Source organism: Octopus sinensis, linkage group LG20 (assembly GCF_006345805.1).
Source record: "Octopus sinensis linkage group LG20, ASM634580v1, whole genome shotgun sequence".
Classification (NCBI taxonomy): domain Eukaryota; kingdom Metazoa; phylum Mollusca; class Cephalopoda; order Octopoda; family Octopodidae; genus Octopus; species Octopus sinensis.
In genome coordinates, this window is record NC_043016.1 from 22,335,278 (window position 1) to 22,352,289 (window position 17,012).

Sequence of the window (17,012 nt, forward strand, 5' to 3'; positions counted from 1 at the left end):
AATCTACAGGGTGGCACAAACATTTTGCAGCTAAATGAGTGAAGGGTCAGCAAAATACATCACCGGTGACAGTATAAATTGTCGACCCTCCTACCAGGAGAGCATGGTTTACTTCGGTCATCTGTGACCCCTTCATTAAAAAAAAAAAATATGGTCTTTATTGAAACAGACGACTTAAGTGTGTGTGTGTGTGTGTGTATATTAGAACCGTAAGTTTGCCATATATATATATATATATATATATATATATATATATATATATATATATATATATATATATATAATACAGGACTTGTAAATTAACTTGACCATATTTATTCACACGTGTACTGTGTAGGTTTTTATTGGTGGAGGTAAAGAATACATACACTCGGTGGTTAGAGTTAGGGTTTTTGTTATGCCGAAAACTGGTGGTGTACGTATTCTTTGCCTCCGCCCTTTTTATTTTTTAAACAATGGAATATTTTGCTTACGTTTGGCTTTTTAAAAAATTTATAATAAATCATTAATTTACATACTCCACAAAGTTTTTTTTTAATGTTTTCGTTTTTTTTTTTTAAATTTAAAATGTTTGTACTTGGTTGACGTAAGTCCCCAAAAAGTAATTTTCGTTTATTCAGTTAGTGTTATGTAAGTTTCATTTTACCAGATGCCCGATCAAGGAACTACACGTGTTAATTCATGTACAATATTATTGATTTCTTGCATAAATGTAAGATCGATTAAAAGGGAGGTACGCATTTGAGATATATGTGTGTGTGTAATATAATATTATATATATATATATATATATACACATATATATATATACACACAGATCATACATGTACATACGTGGTAAGTAGCTTGTTTAGTGGCACCTTGGCCAAGTGTTTTCTACTATAGCCTCGGGCCAACCAAAGCCATGAGTGGATTTGGTAGACGGAAACTGAAAGAAGCCCGTCGTATAATTATATATATATGTGTGTTTGTGCCTGTCCTCCCACCATTTGACAACCGGTGTTGGTATGTTTACGTCCCCCGTAACTTAGCGGTTCGGCAAGAGTCCGATAGAATAAGTACTAGGCTTACAAAGAATAAGTCCTGGGGTCGATTTGTTCGACTAAAGGCGGTGCTTCAGCAAGGCCGCAGTCAAAATAACAAAAAAAAAAAAAGAATACATACATACATCCATGTGTATTTTTTCAATGTACAAATAACAAAAAATAATTACCAGGGTAAAATTCACTTAAGTGCCAAGGATATTACAGCCTACTTATAAAGGTAGAAATTCCAACATATATACATATATATGCATACATATATATATATACACACACACATACATAAATATATATACACATATACATACAACATATTCATTCATATATATATATATATTCATTCATATATATATTACACACACATAATAATACATGCATACATGCAAGTAAGCAGGTATGAAAATTTGATCGATCTAAATTTATAGTATTTTTCTTTCATCACAGATCCAAATTTTAATCTCAGGGATAAATTTTGCCAATATTGATTTGTCATCAGTACAATAAATTATTAGTAAATATTTCAATATATCAAGCAAAATTTACAACTATCATATTTCAACGTTTTATAATTTGTTTGGGCGTAACTATATACTAGATTTGCTGGTATATTTCCAGTCAAACTGAATTGATAAGCAATTTGAGTAGTATTAATTTCTGGCATTCTCAAATTTTTGTCACTGGTCTTTCGTCGTGTCCAGAGCTTCACATTTGCATTTGGTGTAAGAATTGGCTTTTCTACCAAAATATGAGATTTTTTTCATCTCTGCATCCAGAATCTGAAGTTAACAACCTTATATTCATTTGCAGGTATATTTGACTGTGTTCATAGCTTGTTTCAATAAATGTTGGAGGTGAGTGATGGACACAACGATATAATTACTTAGAAGATAAAATATACTTGAAAAAATTTTTTAAAAATTTCTTTAGGATCGAAAAGTGAAAATTGCTACAAATTTTGCTGTTAGTTCTTGATAGTGAATTATTTTAGAAATGCTTGAGTCTATTTGAATGAAAAACACTTTAGAAAACATGTAGGGAGATGATAAAAGATCTTGCTTCAAAGTTTAGATGGGAAGGGAGATAATCCTAAATCTCTTGTTTATTATTATCTGGATTATTATTATAACCATCTCTTCTAAAGTGTTCGCAAAACTTGTACACAGTATAAAAAGCATTCAATATTTGTTAGACGCATTTCCGTCTAGTATTTAGAATCAGCCATTTGAAAAGGCTCCAACCAAAAGTGAGCACACTAACTAGAAACTAAATATTCGGACAGTTGGCATAATTTAGGCGGCCACAACATATAAGAACATTAGCATATCTGTGCCTGTATATGTTGTAATAACTCGAGTTATTGCACCTTAAGTGTTAGGTGACAACTTTGACGAGCGACATGTAACGAGTCGCGGATATATATATATGTGGTGCGCAAATGTAATAGATGATTGTGTATGTATACACACAAACGTGTTTATGCACATAAACGAACTTTTAAAGAATATTCTAAACACTCAACGGCAGGATCGATGGTTAGGACACTAAGAACCACATGAGTGTTTGTTTTAGCATTCCAATTTGTATGTAGGTAATAGTAATTTGCAAAATCGACGACACCTTACGTGTAATGAAAGTTACGGGACTTGTGATACTGACTGGGTTGATTGAAAGACACGTTCGACAGTGACACAGATTTCCGTTGTCTTTTTAACTTATTACTGGACATGATGTAATTAATTGTACATTGTTTAGATAGCTTACAGAAAATAACGTTATACAGATGTGGTTACTTGAATCTAGGGAAAAGCAAGACTTGATATAGCCTTTGTTGCATTGTTTTAAGATTTTTTGTAGAATGTGGGGATTTTCATGTACATACAGTATCGTATACAAATTGTGTCTGATACTCAAGTAATAAGCAACTTGTTCAAAATTACTTTACGGTATTTAAATGAAATGACAAAACTGACTTTTTCTCGTTCACCGACACACACACACACTATTTTATTTCTCTGTCAAGTACAAATCTTATCGATTTTATTCTAACATCGACTTAGTATTATGCAATCAAGAAAATATTTCTTTTCAGACAAGATGCGATTAACCAACCCTATTTACTTTTAGATCAGAACAGCCTTTTTCGTTATATTTTATAAACACTTTATAATAATATCTATAACAATTAAAAAACTGGGATGTTATTGCGTATAACTAAAAATTCTCTGTTATTTGAAAGAAAATATAAATCTTTTCTCTTGCCCCACGAAAACTTGAGACAATATTAAAAATTCGAAACGATAACTTTGGAATCATTTTCTAAAGTTTTTTTGGAAGATAAAGGTGGTGGTAGTGGGGGTTGACATCCTTAAAAAAAAACAATCATGTCAGTTAGATGTTGCTGTCGTCGTGTATACGTTTTTGACAACCAGCCTTTGTAACTTAACCATTTATTTAACTAGTCTGTCAGGTGTGTGTGTGTATATATATATAATATATATATATATATATACTTTGCCGTAACTACGTTTTCACTATTAGGCTACTTAAAACATTTTTGGTTGCAAATGAACACACAAAACAGGTAATTTAATCTCTCATTCATTATATAGTTGGTATTATTTATTTCTTAAATATATTATCAATTGGTATATATATAAAGAGCAGCTTGGTTTTTGTGTACTAAATTTTAGTTTCCAGGTATCGTATTTTAGTGTGTGAGTGTGCGCTCTGTGTGTGTGAGTGTGTGTATATTACACAAGCATTTACATTACATACAAAATATTATATATATATATATATATTATATATATATATATATCTATACTTTATATATCTATACTTTATATATTTATAAATATATATATATATATATATATATATATATATATATATATATATATATATATATATATTTGTACACACGCATGTATGCATGTACACACACTCCTGCAAATACACAATATACACTCTTTACACACATTCGAGAATTCCCTAAGCCTATCTATATAAATCGACCAGTAAAACGTGTTATTACTTTTTAAACAGAACGCCACAGACGCCCGATTTCTCACTTTCTCTCTCTCATAATTCCATTTTTCCTGCTGCTACTCCCTCCCAACTTGTATTAAAATATCTGCTTAAAATATCGTCAAAAATCCCTGCATGTCTTTAATATATTTTCACGTTTCATGAATTGTGTCTGTATATGATAAATATTGCTTTTTACTTGAAATTTTTCTCCATTTGATCTCGTGTATATTTTCGCCCTTATTTTATATTTGATTGTTAGAGTATATAGAATCGTTTGAAAATATTTTTTTGAAAGTTTCATTTGTTTTGTATTCTTATTAAAATTTCAGGTTGTGCCAACTTAAATAGTTCAAAAGTAAAAAGTCATGGCTAATGAAGTGCTCTCTGCTGCTTCGTCTCCCATTAACTCATCCCCGGTACCAAATGAAGAAAATTTGTGTAGAAACTGTGAGAAAAAGCTTAAACAGCCCAAAGTACTTGATTGCTTACATGTCTTTTGCCAAGAATGTCTGCAGAGTACAGTGGACGAAATCCACAACAGAACAGGTACCATTCCTGATATGATCGAATGCAGTGTGTGTTCTCAAGGGACAAGGCTCTCTGCCAAAGGTATTGAAAGCTTACCGTCAGATGATGTCATGTCCGATATGCTGGAAGTTGACCTGGCCGATGATGACCCTATTGTATGTACCAGCTGTAAAGCCAAAGAGAAGGCCATTGCAAGATGTTCTGATTGTGCCAATTTCCTCTGTCCCCATTGTGTGTCGGCTCACCAATATATGAGATGTTTTGAAGATCATAAGGTATTCTTAATCTCTTTAAAAATTATTTTTCATTTCCACAATGATTGACGTTATAGTTGAAGTATATTTAAACTATCTCCAGCAGCATTATCTCTTATTTCGCATATTTATAATTAAAAAAAAAAAATTGCACTGATCAAAGTATTATTTATGTGTGTGTTAGAAATTTAAATATTTCGTCAAATACGCATTTTTGATTACTGAACGGTTTTAATTCAGTAATATTTTGGGGTGATTTGTCAATGTGACTTATTCAGTTTCTGAGATGCAGGTTCATCAAAGCAATTTCTCATTCCAGTTATATATATATATATATATATATATATATATATATACACACACACACCAAACAAAAAAAAGTTATCAAAAGAAAACCTTTTATATTCTACTGAAGAAGTCGTTGATTTAAACAGTTGTTTTCTGTTGATAACCTTTGTTTTATAACTTGAGTACTTAGTATTTGTTGGTAGTAGTATCAGTGATATTGCACTATAGGTAGTGCACAGGCAGTTTTACATTATGTACATTAATAATACACCCCATAAGACAGGTGGTGATACTGTATTTGTACATTACAATATGGTAAATGTTATCTACTTTTCTGCAGTCCTTTCTATTGCTAATCCTTGCCTGTTTGCAAAAATGGTAATGCTTCTCCATGGCCAGATGTATTCATGGAGGATCGGAAACAAAAGACACTGCTTTTATGATGTTAACACTCATTTTACAACCATCACATGACAGGTTTCTTTCAGTTTCTGTCCATCAAATCTTCTCACAAGGCCCAGGTTTATTAGAAGACTTATGCAAAGTACAATGCAGTGGGACTGAACCCAGAACCATGTACTTTTGAAGTGAACTTGCTTAACCACATAGCCTATTTTCATTGTTTACCATACCTGCACCTAACAGCTGCAGAGTATATACTGTGTTCATATAATATAGAAGTATATAAATAACATACCTTAAATATTCTGTGCAAATGCATAAGCTTGGTCAGAGTTAAAGAAATGATATCCTTCAACATATTAATCATTTTATACTCATGCTCATTTCTCTTATGTTGATGGGCAAAGCAAATTAGACATAAACATAAATGTTGATGTCATCTCATATGCATTAACCAGAGTCACACTCTTTTTATCCTGTTATTAGATAATGAAACAATATAAGAAGGCAGAATTTTATCTAGAAATTATCATTACTAACCTGAAAATGGTGATGCTGGATAGATCCATTGGCTGAATATGTTCAAGTATGTCTTGCAGTTGTGGCACCCCAATGATGATGTATTGTTAGAATGCCAAACACTGTGAGATTGTATCATATAAATGCACAATGCTAAGAGCACAGACATATATTGTTAGCAGACACGAGCCACATGGCATAGGTGCCACAACTGCAAGACGTACTTGAACATATTCAGCCAGTGGATCTGCTACCCACTATCACCATTTTCAGTAAATTTGTGACTTTAAAAATTAGTATAATATGAATAAATTTTTCATTGGAATCTGAGAAGAAATTGGACAATTTATTTAATTTTCTTTTTTAAGGTTATATCATTTGAAGATATGCAAAATGGGGATGGACCTAAATTTCTGAAGCCAATGTTTTGTCGGATTCATCCAAGTGAAAATGTAAAATATTTTTGTCTTTCATGTCAGGTATGTATTTATGTTTTTGTGGATGTTTTATGAGCAGAGATGAAACTTCTTGAATGTAAACATTGTTTTAATTTTTTGTTGAAGCCATTTCACATCATGTTCTAAAGTATCTCTTCCTCTCAATGAGACCTTGTTTTAGCTTTATTGACAATTTTTAATTTAGTAAAACAGATCCCGAAAGATTTATACTTCAACTTTTTGTGAAATTGTTCATGCTACAGTTTATTTCTTAAAACTACTTGCACTGATTTAATGCCCTCCCCCTTTTTTTTTTAAGAAAGCAGGCATGGATGGTGCTGTGGTTGCACGCACACACATCCTAGGCTGCATCCACAAAAGGCCACTCAACTAGCCTTTGACCACAGGCATGCTGAGTTCTCTCTCTGCTTTTCCCTCATTACAGTAATAACTTCTGTACCTTCAAGCTGATTGGGCTCATTTTACTTTCTCTCCAGCATTCCTAGCACATTAGCCTCCCTCTTATCGTCCTTATTGTTTCCATCTTCTCAGGCTCTGCACAAATCTGCCCAGCTCTTCCTTCTCAGTACATTGATTCTCTGGAATTCCTCCACTGCTCATGTCTTTCACTTGAGTGTTGACTTGTAATGATTCAAGATGAACCATTGACATCACTCTCACTGGTTGCAGAGGGCTTGTGCAGGCCATGGGCATTACCCCTATTCCAGATCTGGCAAGTAAACAACAACCCTGCTAATTTCTGTATTTACCAGTGAAAATCCCAATGTTATTTTGGAAACTTAAGATTGTTGGATGTTTGTAAACAACCACGAAATACATAATACATATTTCTAATATTTTTCTGAAGCATATAATTCTTGAGATGATGTAAAGTTCACATGGATAGTGCTCAAGATGCAGTCTTAGGAGAGAACATTTGAAACAAAAATTAAACATAACATTATTCTGCTACAGTACAATGTTAGTAAGATTTGAACAAATCTTAATGTTGAACCTAGTTGTTCTGACATGTGGAGTCTAAAAAGAAATATGCATGTAAACACAGACTTAGTTATGTAGTTAAGAATTAACAAGTGACTTGATTGCTAACTTAACTATATATTCAGTATTTTAATATTTTACTATTTTGTTCTATTAGTTTCTCTTTGAATTGTGTATAAATGTGGGATGGTTCGAAAAAGATCTGTTAATTGTCTTATTGTAAACTTAGTTGCAATGATAATTTGACAATTTCTTTTTGAACAACCCCTCTGAATAGTGCCTTGTTGCTTTTCTCATAAAAATAGGAACAACAGATTGTAAAGTTGTAAAAGGAAGTAGATATGTATTTTTCAAGTGTCACTTTTTTTTTAAAGTCTATTTAGTAATGTTCATAGTTGAGATCTTGCTATGGTCTTTGCTGTGCCTTCAACAAGCCAATTTAATTGGATAAAAACTTTTTTTTGCTTTGCTCTTTAATGTGCCTGCTTTTGAAGTGATTGTGAATAAATGATTGTGTGATTTGTTGGCATTAATAAAGCATTACAAATGGCAGTGTATTCAAACAGGTACGTTTTTTTGAGCCTCAAGGAAGTAGAGTTGACCATGACAGAATTTGAACCAGGAATCTAAGTAGTCTGTAAAAGTACTGTAAATCATTCTGTCTAGCTCTCTAATAATTTATGCCAATTGAACAAAAATTTCATGCTGAAATAAATACTAAGAAACCAGCTTTACAAACAAGGAAGTTATCACCTTCAGATAGATTGCAGTGGGTCTAGCTAAATATGATTTACAAGTATTTAATTATTAAGTTGGCTGTTAACTTCCTGCTTTACCGTTCACTCTTCACACCAATAAAATGTAAGTTGAATATTCTGTATTTGAGATGCATCAGATAACTGGACTGAATGTTAACAATTACATGATGGTACAGTTTGATATTAACTTTAGGGATCTCAATCTACCTAAATCCAAATTATGTTCTTTAATCTGTTATCCATGCTGGGAATGGGTTCAGCAAGTGTCAGTTTCCATTTACTTTGATCCCTACAATGTCTGTAGGTCTTATACTCACTATGTATTTAGCTGCTTGGGATGGATGTGTTTCTTTTGGCTGTTACAAAAGTGAATTGGGTTGGTTATGGTTAATTTCTTGTATGTTTCAATGTGAAAAATATTATATTGCAGGAAGTGGTTTGCAATGATTGCATTGCTGAAGATCACCAGCAACCAGAACATTTTACTGAAAAAATTTCTAATGTTGACACAAAGTTTTCTGATGAGATTAACAATCTGATAACAGAGAGTAAGAATAAAATAAAGCTTTTTGAAGAAACTAGTAACAATCTTGAAAATGCTTTAACTGATATGCAGATGCAACGAGATAATGTTAAAGGACTTGTTCAAGAAACGTTCCAAAGTTACAAAACTGCTTTAGAAAACAGAAGGGTAAGTATTTTTACTTTAAACAATTTTCATTTCATGTGCAATGCAGAAGTTAACTAGTTAAAGCAGATTATATGATGATTAATAGTTGTCTTATAGTGGGATCAGTCTATTCGGTTTCATATTTGATATTCAAAAAATAGTTTTTATCACTTTATAAATTTCAAGTGAGCAAGCATGAAATGTATTGATTTTTGGGGTTGACTTGATGTTTTGTTACCTTTGGAAAACTGAAGACATCAGTAATATGTGGATGACTGAAAAGATTCAGAGAATTGGTAAGCAATAGAAGAAAGCTTAGCTTGTAATAAGTTGACTATAAAAGTTTTTGGTTTTGTAGGCTACTTATATTTCCCACATTCTGCTCAAGTGAGATTGAGCAGAATGTGGGAACCATCAGGGCATTTCTTTGTTGGCCATTGCTGGCAAGGTGCTAGCAAAAATCATTCTCAACTGGCTGAAAAACATCAGAGCCGATTTCAACAGTCAATGTAGCATCAGGCCATGGACATGATCTGTAAGGGAGTCATGAAGAATGGCACTGGTTACTGAATCTTGTAAGTCATACTGTTGGGGAGAAACAACAGTGAGAATACAAAAGAGCACATGAGAGGTGTCACTTCTCCATTGCATCAGGTAGCTTCACCTGCAGCCAATTTATATTTATGTGTGTGTGTGTGTGTGTGTGTGTATATATGTAAATATATATATATATCATCATCGTTTAACATCCGTCTTCCATGTTATATGTAAAAATATATATATGTATGTATATCTATCTATAGATATGTATGGTCAAAAAGTATCGGGTCTGTTATGGTAAAGGCGAAGAGTTGCTTGGTGCTGACTGACCTTGAACTTTCTTGCATGTGCACACTGTTATAACATTCTCACACACTTCCATTGTTTATAGGACAGGTTGGAAGTAGTGTGTAGAGTGTGGCGGTCTGAAAAAGATCATGTTTCAGATGCTTAGGATCTCCTCAGTTGTGTTGACGAAAACACAATCTTTTTGAAAATGGTGATAACAAGTGATGAATGATGGGTGTATGGTAATGACCCTGAAATCAAGACTCAGTCTTTGCAATGGAAGACCCCAGAAACATTTCAATATGTTGAGGAAATCCAAGAGAATGTGCCATAGCATCTACTTGCTATACCAAGCAAAGAGTTCCAGAGGAATGCTTCCAACAATAGAAACTATATGTGTGGTTTCAGAAGGGTGCTACTTTGAAGGAGATTGCGGGCTGAATTGATATGTTGTAGTTCTCTTTTATGGCACCGGTCCTGATACTTTTTAAGCAGACTTCGTGTGTGTGTACCTATGTAATAAATATATATATATATATATATATATATATATAAAGTTAATCCAAACATGAAAACACACAGAGAAAACACAACGCGAGGACGTGGAACAAATATAGTATTATTGGACACTCAGGAAGGAAGGAATGAAGGAGGTTTTACGTTTCGAGTGGAGCTCTTCGTCAGAAACATAGGAAAAAGAAAGATCCAGAGAAGGGAAGAAGTCAGGCATGTTGAGAAGTAGTGAATGTCTGTGTTGGTGTAAGTGGTGGCGACACAAGTAGAAAAGTGGAAGTAGAAGAAAGTGGACAGACAAATTCATTTTGATTTCCAATCATGATTACAGTGGCGTACTCCGGATGAATGGTAACAGTAATCCGTAGGTGTAAAAATCCAGGAATTGGTTATCCAAGGCAGTCGGAAGGCCGGGGTCCGTGCAAGTGTGCGGTATATAAAGTTAATCCAAACATGAAAACACAACGTGAGGACGTGGAACAAATATAGTATTATTGGACGCTCAGGAAGGAAGGGAATATATATGCATGTATGTATACATATAATGTAACAAACGAAGGAAAAAAATTCCATCAGTGGGGTTTAAAACATCCAGTTCATTGGTATATCAGTTGAATACCACAGGAATAGAGGTATAAATACAAAATGCAAACAAATTAGAGAAACACAATTGACAATCTAACAATTTATTTATATTATAATGTACTATAAATAAGACAACAAAAAATTATTGATTAAACCAAAAAAATCAACAATTTGTTTCAACTTATATACATTATTTGATTTATAAACAATTCATGTCCATGTATACAAGTCTCTTCAGGGTTTTGGCTGGCATTGACCATGTTCAGATGATGCTTTTTACATGTCACTGGCACAGGGAGCCAGTCAGATGGCACTGGCAGTGACCCACGCATGAGTGGTGCTTATTGTGTACCACCTGCATGAGAGCCAGTCAAGCGGCACTGATATCGGCCACAACTACAATTTCCATTTGTAATTTAATTTTGATTTTACTTGACTCAGTAGGTCAAAGGTACTTTTTATATGAGCTGGTTATGTGACACTGGTAAAGGCTACGGCTGTGATCTCAATTTACTTGCTGGGTCTTCTTGATCACAGCATATCTCCAGAGGTCTCGGTCTTTCATCATTGCCTCCTTGAGGCCCAAAAGTCGAAGGTCATGCTTCACCACCTCATCCCATGTCTTCCGGGGTCTCCCTCTTCCACAGGTTTCTTGCACACCACATCTGATGCTTCTTATGTCCAACATTTCTGTCAGGGCGTTTACACTCTGTCATGTATGCACACCAACATTACACATTCAGCGGATCATAGTAGCTTCATTTCTTTCAAGCCTGCGCATGTCTTCAGTAGTCACGGCCTATGTTTCACTGCTGTGTGAAGCATGGCAGTTTGCAACATGTGCATCATACAATCTACCTTTCACTTTGAGCAAGAGGCTCTTATTCACCAGTAGAGGTAGGAGCTTTCTAAACTTTGCCCAGGCTATTCTTTTTCTAGTGTCAACGCTCTCCGAGCATCCACCACCACTACCGATTTTGTCACCTAGGTAGCAGAAGCTATATACTACTTCTAATTTCTCCCCCTGGCATGTGATGGAATCTGTTTTCTGAGCATCTGCGGTGTTTATTGCCTCCGTGCATCTGCTGCACGCAAAAGCTATCATCCTGGTTAAACTTCCTTTGATGTTGCTGCACCTTATGTGTCCATAGCTTACACTCGAGCAGGACCGTCAACCTGAAGGAGTGTGTGATGTGTTCACCTTCCTACTTACTAGGACTTTGGTTTTTGCAACATTGAATCTATGACCCTTCGATTCTAAACATTGTTTCCACACCTGAAATTTCTTCTAGTTCTGGTAGTGATTCTGCTATGAGAGCAAGGTGATCAGCATACAGGATCTCCCAGGGGCAAACTGTCTTGAATTCCTCTGTTATTGCCTGGAGGACTATGATGAATAAGAGGGGGCTGAAGGCTGATACTTTGTGAACCCCTACTTCCACCTGGAATTCTTCACTATACTCATTGCCGACCCTTACCTTAGTAATGGCATCCCTGTACAGTTCTTATTAACCACTTGTAAATTTGTAGTTTCCGCATCGCCCACCAGATAAGTGACTGGGAGATCCTGTCGAAGGCTTTCTCCAAATCAACAAAAGCCAACTAGGCTACTGGAGTTCTGTGATGCATGCAACATATTAACCTGCAACACTAACTTCAGGAAGCCAGACAGCCACCTGATAACCTATCAAACAGGTGACTGCTAGCCAGATTGATTTCATCCTCAGCAGGATGCAAGGTTGCTCTGATACAAAGACCCTCCCTGGTGAAGAACGTACCTCCCCCTCAGTATAGACTAGTTATTAGTGACTTTATACTTGAGGTTTATCTTTGGTTAGGTATTTTCTCTTGCAGTTGCCTTACCAGGAATATAGCATCAGTGGTATTTCTCACTGGCACAAAACCAAACTGCATCTCATCTAAGTGGACTCTCTCCCTAATTAGTTGGGCCATGACCCTCTCCGTGATCTTCATCACCTGATCCAGCAGTTTGATATCCCTGTAGTTATTTCTATCTAAAGCATTACCTTTCCCTTTGTAGCAGTTGACTATGGTGCTGCTACGCCAGCCTCCCTTCTCGTACAGTTCCCTTCTACCTCCACTCTTCCAGGCTTGTTTCTTTGTTCTAATGGTCTTGTCTACCATATTATTCCACCACTACATTGCTCTAGGTCTGGAAAGGACTTTGCACCAGCTGCAGATTTGGTCTGTAGCGCTTAGTAAGCTGTACCGTAGGAATTTCCAGTTACTCTCTATGTCCGAAGTCTGTAGCTCCTCCTCTCTCTTATCAGATTTCTCAATGAGGATGTCCCCAAATCTGACCATCTGAAGGGTTCTTTAGCTTCCAAATCCTTCTTTTCTAGATTGGTCTGCCTCTTGGCATTTATCTGGCCTCGAGTCTAAAGTTACTAATAACTAGTCTATGTGAGGGGTACATTCTTCACCAGGGAGTGTCTTTGTATTTAAGAGCAACCTTGCATCCCGCTGTTTGAAATCAATCTGGCTAGCAGGGTTACCTGTTTGATAGGTTATCAGGTGGCTGTCTGGCTTCTTGAAGTTAGTGTTGCAGATTAATAGGTTGCATGCATCACAGAACTCCAGTAGCCTAGTTTCTTCATCATTTCGAGAATTGATTCCATTGTCCCCATGAACATCATGGAAGATACTGGATTGCTGTCTCACATGTCCATTAAAATCTCCAACTGCAAAGATGAGGTCATTGCCACTCATCTTTGAGGTAGCCTGTAGAAAGGTATCATAAAAGTGGTCCTTCTGATCGTTTAGTATGCCCACATGTGGGGCATAGGCAGAGATAATTGTAGCTATACTATTCTGCAGAACTAGGCTGAGCTTAAGCACTGTATTGCGTACCCTGACTGCCTCTTTGACCTTATCCACCCATTTCTCTGCAAGTAGTATACCTACAACCCCTACTCCATCACTGTTACCTTCCTAGAAGATTTTATACCTATGAGCCTTGTCTGTGAGGACCCTGGCTGAAGCTCCTCTCCACCTTACCTCTTATATGCAGCACATCAATGTCTCCGTTCAAGCATCTCTACAATCTCACTAGACTTACCTTTTAGTGTGCCTATATTGACAGTGTCAACTCCGTAAACTGGGAAAGGAATGTGGTAGGAGGCAAGGGGAGGGGAGATGTTAATCAGTGTCTGAAAAGGTTTTCACGTTCGTTTGATTAGACATTCCACACCTGTTTTCACTTTATACCTGTCATCATTCAAACATTCAAGCGTGTTAAGATTGTTGCCCCTACAGGGGTTAGGAGTAGGTGTTAGCGGCATTGTAAATATAAGTATTATGGACATCGTAAAAATGTAAAACTAAGCATTACTGGTGTTGCAGTTATAAGTAAATAAATAAATATAAAGGAGAATATGAATATTAATATGCCAATGTTAGATTAAGTAGGTGGGCAGCTAAGCTGGTTGCATTTGTCCTTGGGGAGAGAGGGAGAGGAAATTGCAGGTATGATAGAGGATGCCACCAGTGAGGGAGGGGGCTTCCAGTGAGAGAAGAGAGGAACAAGCATGCACATACAGCCCATTAGCTTTCTCTTTCCACTTCAATACGGGCATGGAAATTACCGAGTAATTTGTTGACAAATTTCGAGTCAAAACGAAAGATAGTTGATTAAATAGGTGGGCAGGTAAACTAGTTGCATTTGTTCTGGGAGAGAGAGGAGGAGGAAATTGCAGGTATGAATAGAAGATACCACCAGTGAGGGACGGGATTTCTGGTGGGAGAAGAGAGATATCTGGTATTGGTGGTAGAGGTGGGTGGGAATGGACGAGCACACCACAAATAAGCAAGGGTTAATTTAGAGAGGTGATACAGAAAATATGTAACCAACTTGAGAACACAGGAGGGAAGGAGAGATTTCATTTAGAAAATTACATGAAGAATTTAGGAGAACGAAGGCTGAGACAGAAATTAGGAAGTTATATATTGAAGAGTCAATTTATATAATTAGCTTATGAAAGTAGATATTAGTAAATAAAAACATATTAAAGTATTAATAGTGAATGAATGATTGAAAAGAGAGAAAATCTTAGCTTAGCAGTGTATAACTGGGTGTTGGAGAACCATTTATGTTGGAATGAGATGTGTGAAAAACAGGGAGGAAGCATGTATAATTTGAAACAAATTGTAGGCTTTTTTGGTTTTTTAATAATTTTTTAATGTTTTATCTTCATCATTTAATGCCTGTGTTCCATACTAGCATGGGTGGGATGGTACCGCAAGAGCCAGCCAGGCCAAAGCCTGCACCGACTTCTGTGACTGTTTTGGTAAGATTTTTACAGCTAGATGCCCTTCCTAACACCAACCACTCAGCAGAGTGGATTTAGTGCTTTTTATGTGGCACAAGCACAGGCAAGGTTCTTACAGCTGGATGCCCTTCCAAATACCTACCACTTTACAGTGTGGACCAGGTGTTTTTAGGTGGCACCAGCACTGACAGGGCCCAAGTACTTGCAAGACAAAAACACTTAAGAGGGCAGGAGGTGATGGTTTGACAGATACAGGTGTCTTGCTATAGAGGAAGTACAAGGTTACCTGGCTGGAGAGAAAAAGATCAGGAATGAAGACAAACAGGTGTGCTACCACAAAGAAAATACACAGTTGCCCAACCTGAGGGAAGTGCAGGAGAAAGAGAGAGTAGGAGGCTGCAGGATGGAGATGGTGGTAAAATGCTGGGCATACTCACAAGGAACGGGGATCAAAGTATAAATGAGATGTTTGAGTAAAAGAAAAGAGAGATTTAGATAGTGGCAAGTACCAGGGCATACCCTTGAGGTTCAAATGCCATAATATAAGTGGCAGGATATTGCGAAGGGAGTGCGAGTTAGTCGCAAAAGACCTGGGTGTATATAGAGTTGGAGGAGCCACCAGATAGCAATGATACAGAGGAACGGGGGAGTGAGACCTAGGCATAGTGAATGAAGGAGGAAATGTGAGAAAGAAGAGATGTAGATTGGTTTATTGATGTGGGTGGAACACCTAGGCTGGGGGTTAGGATGGCAATAATAGAGTGAGACAAGGCATGTGGGTAGAACAGGTCGGGGGCAAGCAGAGAGCAATGATACAGTGGCACTGGGCTAAGAGGACAAGATTCGGGTGTATGAGGTAATCATAGTACATGAAGTGGAAATGTGAGGAAGAAAAGAAATGTAGAGACGTACTTTGGTTTGTTGAGATTGTGTGAGAAGTTTTTTTAAGTGGGGGGGATGCACAGCACTTCTAGAGCCCAGAACTTCAGGTCGCCAGACATCTTGGTCCATGGTCATTTCTTTTGTGGAGTCCAACCTACTGAGATCAGTCCTTACCACTTTATTCTATGTCTCCCTCTTCCACAGGTACCATCCACTTTCAGTGATTGGCACTTCTTTATGCAGCTGTCCTCATTCATACGCATCACATGTCCAAACCAACCTAGTCTTCTCTCTTGCATGCTACATTTGATTCCTCTTATGCCTAACTTTTCTCTCAATACATTTGCACTGATGTTGCACATCCAATGGAGCTTACTGCCTTCATTTCTCTCCAGTCTACACATGTCTTCAGCATTCAGAGCCCATGTCTCACTTACCATAGTCTACCTTTCATTCAGAGAGAGGCCTTTTACCAACAGAGGTAATAACTCTCTGAACTTCCTCTACCCAATTCTTGTTCTAGAAACAATACTGTCAGAGCATCTGCCACCATTGCTAATTTGGTCACCTAGTTAACAGAAACTATCTACAAATTCAAGAGAGTCTCCTGAGCATCTGAGAGAATCTAATTCCTGTGTGCTCTTGTCAGATTGTCAATTGTATTTTTCTATTTAATTTGTTTGCATGTATACATGTATGTATAATTATGTGTACATGCATGTGTGTGTGTGTCTTTATGTCTGTGTTTGTCCTCCACTGCTCCTTGACAACCAATATTGTGTTTATGTCTTTGTAACTTTGTGGTTCAGCAAAAGAGACTGATGGGATAAGTAATAGGCTTCAAAGAATAAGTACTGGAGTTGATTCATTTGATAAAAATTTCCTCAAGGCAGAGCCCCTGCATAGCCAAAGTCTAATCATTGAAACAAGAAAAATAAATGCTATAATAGTGCACTTGTTAAGATAATGTCGATTTGATGGAGA

At 36.3% G+C, this 17,012-nt stretch overlaps 1 protein-coding gene across 3 annotated transcripts in view; it reads left to right on the forward strand.

Annotated features, from left to right (window-relative positions):
* The window catches only part of LOC115222560 (brain tumor protein), a 35,851-nt gene that overhangs the window by 3,451 nt on the left and 15,388 nt on the right, over window positions 1–17,012 (forward strand). For 2 of the 3 annotated variants that reach the window (XM_029792833.2, XM_036511629.1), the window contains exons 2-4: window positions 4,403–4,876; window positions 6,433–6,543; window positions 8,692–8,952. In XM_029792833.2, coding sequence (XP_029648693.1) covers window positions 4,439–4,876; window positions 6,433–6,543; window positions 8,692–8,952 — 810 coding nt within the window. In that variant the 5' untranslated portion in view covers window positions 4,403–4,438. Of the gene's footprint in view, window positions 1–3,382; window positions 3,625–4,402; window positions 4,877–6,432; window positions 6,544–8,691; window positions 8,953–17,012 lie in introns of those variants that run through there. The other variant, XM_029792834.2, reaches the window with a different exon arrangement.